The sequence below is a fragment of the Penaeus chinensis genome, chromosome 2 (genome assembly GCF_019202785.1).
Source record: "Penaeus chinensis breed Huanghai No. 1 chromosome 2, ASM1920278v2, whole genome shotgun sequence".
NCBI lineage: Eukaryota > Metazoa > Arthropoda > Malacostraca > Decapoda > Penaeidae > Penaeus > Penaeus chinensis.
Window position 1 is genome coordinate 26,867,085 of NC_061820.1, and position 5,000 is coordinate 26,872,084.

The window sequence follows — 5,000 nt, forward strand, 5'->3', positions numbered from 1 at the left end:
CAGGAACAGCAGCAGCAGTGGTAGTGGTAGGAGCCGGAACATTTGGTGCAGTTGCAGCAGCAGTAGACGTCACAGCAGTGGAGGCTAGGCAATAATGGATTATGTTAGGTATAAGGATGGAAGGTTCACACATGCAGCAAAAGGTCTCTAACTAACACTTCGGGAAGGGCAATTCTGTCGAGAGGGAACTAACAAACTAAAAAAGTAAAGCAAATGAGCTGGGAGAATAACACAAAAAAGTACCCTCAGTGGAACTAAATCAAAATATATAGAGAGAGAGAGAGAGAAAACAAAATATTTATCTATATATACATATAATCTCAAATATTTCAAAAGCATAATTTTTTTTTTCTTATAGTCAGACACTAATTATGCTTTCAATTAACTTATTCCATGCCTTGTGATATAAACAAACCATATTGAATAATATATGCTGTTAATATATATTTGATATTTATTAGTGACTTTTAAAATAAAACATCTTTGTCTCTATATACAAATAATCCCCAAATAATCATTTATTACCAAAGAGTAATAAAGAAAAAGAAACACTCAAACTGAATATTTAATGCTACAACAAATCTTGAAAATGAAGGGCATTATTTTTGTCTCTCTTTTGACAAAGCCTAAAATTAAATTAAATATATATACAATAAAATTTTTATACAACAAACTAAGGCAAAATAAAAATCAACAAAACTAAGACAGTCGTCGTGTGTTCTCACCTTCCATCTTGTTCTCGTCTTCACCACCCATGTCGTTTTCCTGTGGTTCAAAATTTAGATGAGGGAATGCAAAGTCTCTAATCATAATTCAATACTAAACTTTTTAATAATTCTATTCAATTACATCAAAGAATAAAAACAACAAAACTGAAATGCAATTCAATAAAAATTTTGTATTCACTTTATTAACCTCTACGATCTGGATGATGTGACTGTCATGTCATGAAAAAATTTGCCTTAAGGGGCAGGTGACCTGAACATGCTGTCATGGGAATATTTGGCTGTGGGCCAGGGTGACATGAGCTTGCGGTCTTGAGCATTTCCCAGCTGAAGGCAAGGGAGACTGAAAAGACTTGCCACGAGTGCACCAATCTCTTACTGGGTGATTAGACTCATTTGGTGTTTAGAAAGGGGCTTTTGCATTATTCCCATCAATAAATGAATGTAGAATGTAGTGTTTGTGAGCCATGACTGGAAGAGTGCTGGCTCCAGAGCTCAGCATCCTATTCCTGGCCACCGTGAACAGCGGTACAAAAACGGTATTACAGAAACTTGAAAATTATAAAAAAAAATTAAAATAACATTAACAACAAAATGTTGTTTATTATTATTATTCTTGCTCTGAGGTATGGACTACTTAGAGAGATGATATGGAGTCTGTGTAAGGAAAACAGTGTACTACCATCTGGATAAAGCAAATTAAGTAACAAATATAGACACCAGAAAATGAAAAAAAAAAAAAAAAAAAAAAAGCTTAATCACAAAAAGGAAAAAGAAAAAACATTACACTGGGGAGGCATAAAGTCATGTCACCGCACTTGACTGTTTGTGTGTGCCTGGCCTACAAGCTGCACACCCATCAGAGTGGGCGCTTTGAACACACGGACTCAATGGGTTAAATTAATGCTTTGCAGTATTATAAATGAATCAGAGCTAAAAATTACATAGGCTATTTTTCAGAAATAATATCATAACTGAACTTCAAAAGAATAACTTTACATATATGTGATAACAAAGACTAAGTAATATACTTCAATTATATTATCATTATTTATTAATATTTCAACTTTGGCAGTTTAACACAAATTCATTACTTTTTTACTATCCCTAATATCACTATGCTTACTGAATAGGCTTAACTCATAAAAATGAAAGATATACATTAATATTAAAAAACAAATGAAATTGAACATAAAATAAATAATTATAATTATTTACATACAATATAAACAAATAACTATAATAATTACTACATGTGTTTAGTTTAGTAATCATGACAAAGTAGAAAATTAGCATAACAATGACAGAAAAAAAGTAACAAATAATATCTGAAATAAAAGGTACTTTGCATAATTTACATCTTTTTCTTACATGCTTTTGTTTCATCCCCCCCCCCCCCAATTAATCTTTTTCAATTACAATTTACTATTTCATAAAGCAGGGAAATTAGGACGGATGTACCATGAACATAAAAAGATAGTCAAAATGTGTACCTAAAAAATAAGTAAATGAAGGAATATCCACAATTTACTTTGAACAAGAGCATGCTTACTTTAGGACAGTAATTCCTTTTTTTCCTTAAAAAAATGGTATTGAGTTTCTCATCAAAACTTTACTTATTTATTTCTATTTTCCTGATAATCAAAAACTGTAATATAAGAACTAAAGCACAAATCAAACAGAATGAATTATGAACAGTTGGATCATCAATAATGAAGGCAGAATTCAATAGAATTGCATCAAAGAAAATGGACGAATAACCCAGGTAATTCCCCGTAGCTAAAGACAAGATAAAAACCATTAATTGATCCTTTTTCAGTAATTAAGTGGGGGAAGAAAAAAAACAACAACAACAAAAAAAACACTAAATACTATCATGTTTACAAATAACTAGTATATATAATTTAATCAGAATGTGAATGAAAGGCAGTTTATAGATGATAGGAAAAAAGGATTTTTATACATAACTGTTAACTCACTAGGAACAGTAGGAGTTTAAAATCAATTTACGAAGCACATGCACCAAAGCAAGCAATACAATTGAAGAGAAACAGACAACAGTAAATTACAATATCTTTATTTGAAAAAATTACATTCTCTACAGAAAGTAATGCAACAGTGTTCATTAGCAATAGAATAATTACAGGATTTTGAAAAGGTGGGGAAAAGAAAAGGAGTCAAATTGAAGCGTTGGAAAAAAAGAGTAAATTGGTACTATCACAAAAAACGAAACCTTAATTACGGTAGAATTAGACATCAGAACACATGCCTTTCCCGTTTCTGACTCACATCATTAATCAGTGAAATGTACATAGGGCTATTTGTTAACATACAGGGAAAAATAACAAGTTTTCTATTCAGCAGTTCTGACTTTTGGGAATTTTGATGCTGATTATCACTAGCATACATGCAATATTATCCTTATATTTCATAGTGCAAGGCACCCTGTATTCCTTCAGCATAATAGTAAAAACAAGGAAAAGACCTATAGTGTCTAATCATTTCAATGTCTAGTTATTTCTTAGTCCAGAATTAAATGGTTTAAAAGTATTTGCTCTCTTCCTGACAAGAGTACACTATGACACAAGCGACATATGGACAAAAATGTGCAATATAAATAGGTTTGTTAATAGCTTTCTCAAGAACATGAGTTGAATGCTGCAGTCCCCTTCCCAACCCTTAAAACAGTTGGAACTTGGCAAAGAATATTCTTAACTGACTAAACATTAGTCATACCAAAGAATATAACAATTTTTCTTGATATATATATATTTTCTGTTTTTTATTCAGCAAATATAAAATGAACATCACTATCCATCAAGATGTCACTTTAAAAACAAAACATATGTCAAAGTATTCACAAAAAGCCCTAAATCTTGTTCTGCAATCCTTCCTTCATAGGTACCAAATATATCTATCAAGGGGTTACACTATATACTTTATAGCCTGCTTTTTTACTGTTGTGTTAACTGTCTCATTATCTTCTTGAATCAACAAAACTTAATCAAGTCCACATGTTTATTCTTTGTGTCCACTGACAATATATCAAAAATGAGAAGAAAAAACAATTAATATGTACATGACCAACATACTCAACAGCATGCTTTGGAGAGGCAAATCTGTTTCTTTTGTTTTATTTCTGTTTGATGGAAAATAATGTTTGGGACAGAAAGATACAGCTAGCCAGAAGAGCTAAGCATATCGCTAGTCCATCACAGTTACTATGAGATACCCAAAACAGTTTTTAAGGACAGAGAGAAAATGAGAGTGAATCATATAGTTTGTCAAGAAAAGTTATTCAGGGAGGGGGATGTGTAAACAGGAAAGGGTAGGGGGGGGGGGGGGGTGAAAAGGCCTTGAAATCTTTTTGAATACATAAGAGGAATAAGCTGCAGTCCACCACATCCAAATGGGGCTTCACAAAATCCTCCCTGTCCCCATGAAAAAAGCATTCTGAAACATTTTTAGACAACCAAGTCTGCTCTTCCTTTAACTGACCTGCATGGGGGCAGGGGAAGCTGCTGCATCAACTGGTGTGGCTGTATTCTGGGGTGCAGGACCAGCTGCGTCATTGCTATCCTCTCTGGATGCTGCATTGCTTTGAGGCTGCACCTGGGAGGAGGAAGTGGAGGGGGGACGTGAAGGGAGGCCCTGTGCTGTGCGTTGCCTCTCCTCTGCCTCCCGCCGAAGCACCTCCTTTTGCCGTTCAACCATAGATGCAAAAGAGGTCTCGTCCAGCTTTGGGGCAGTGGCCTTTGGGGATTAGAAAAAGAGTGTCATTGCTTTCATTGTAATTTTTCTCTCTACCTCTTTCTCTTTGTTACAGGATCTGAATAAGAACTGAAAGAATCCTATCAAGTATAATAATGATATGAGTAGAAGCTTGAGAAAGAAAAATCTCAAAATTACAATCTTATATCTGTAACATGAACTCTTTATAATAGTGCAATAAGAAGAATTTTATAATGTAAATGCAACCAATATAAAATTAAAATCAATAATTAAATCAATATTGCCCTTGTGAAGAAGAAATCCTCAATTCAATTAGCTTCAAATTTATACTCTTTTAACAACAAAATATAAAAGATAATTTAACTGATCTTATAATAACTATACTGGCTGAGAAAGTCTATAAAATAATGATAATAATACTAACAACAAAGCCACACCATAAATAAAAACATTAATGGAACCCCACTTGTTCCTCCCTTACCTTGACCTTCTTGAGTTCTGACTGGAAGCTATCCCCGGCCTCAATGAACTTTCGCTTCTTTG

At 33.3% G+C, this 5,000-nt stretch overlaps 1 protein-coding gene across 30 annotated transcripts in view; it reads right to left on the minus strand.

Annotated features, from left to right (window-relative positions):
- The window catches only part of LOC125029759 (SWI/SNF-related matrix-associated actin-dependent regulator of chromatin subfamily E member 1-like), a 38,957-nt gene that overhangs the window by 1,630 nt on the left and 32,327 nt on the right, over positions 1 to 5,000 (minus strand). For all 30 annotated transcript variants that reach the window (XM_047620097.1, XM_047620084.1, XM_047620018.1 and 27 more), the window contains 4 exons: positions 4,939 to 5,000; positions 4,224 to 4,478; positions 726 to 765; positions 1 to 84 (listed from right to left, as the gene is read on the minus strand). The exon at positions 1 to 84 is cut by the window's left edge and continues 1,630 nt beyond it; the exon at positions 4,939 to 5,000 is cut by the window's right edge and continues 46 nt beyond it. In XM_047620097.1, coding sequence (XP_047476053.1) covers positions 1 to 84; positions 726 to 765; positions 4,224 to 4,478; positions 4,939 to 5,000 — 441 coding nt within the window. The remainder of the gene's footprint in view (positions 85 to 725; positions 766 to 4,223; positions 4,479 to 4,938) is intronic.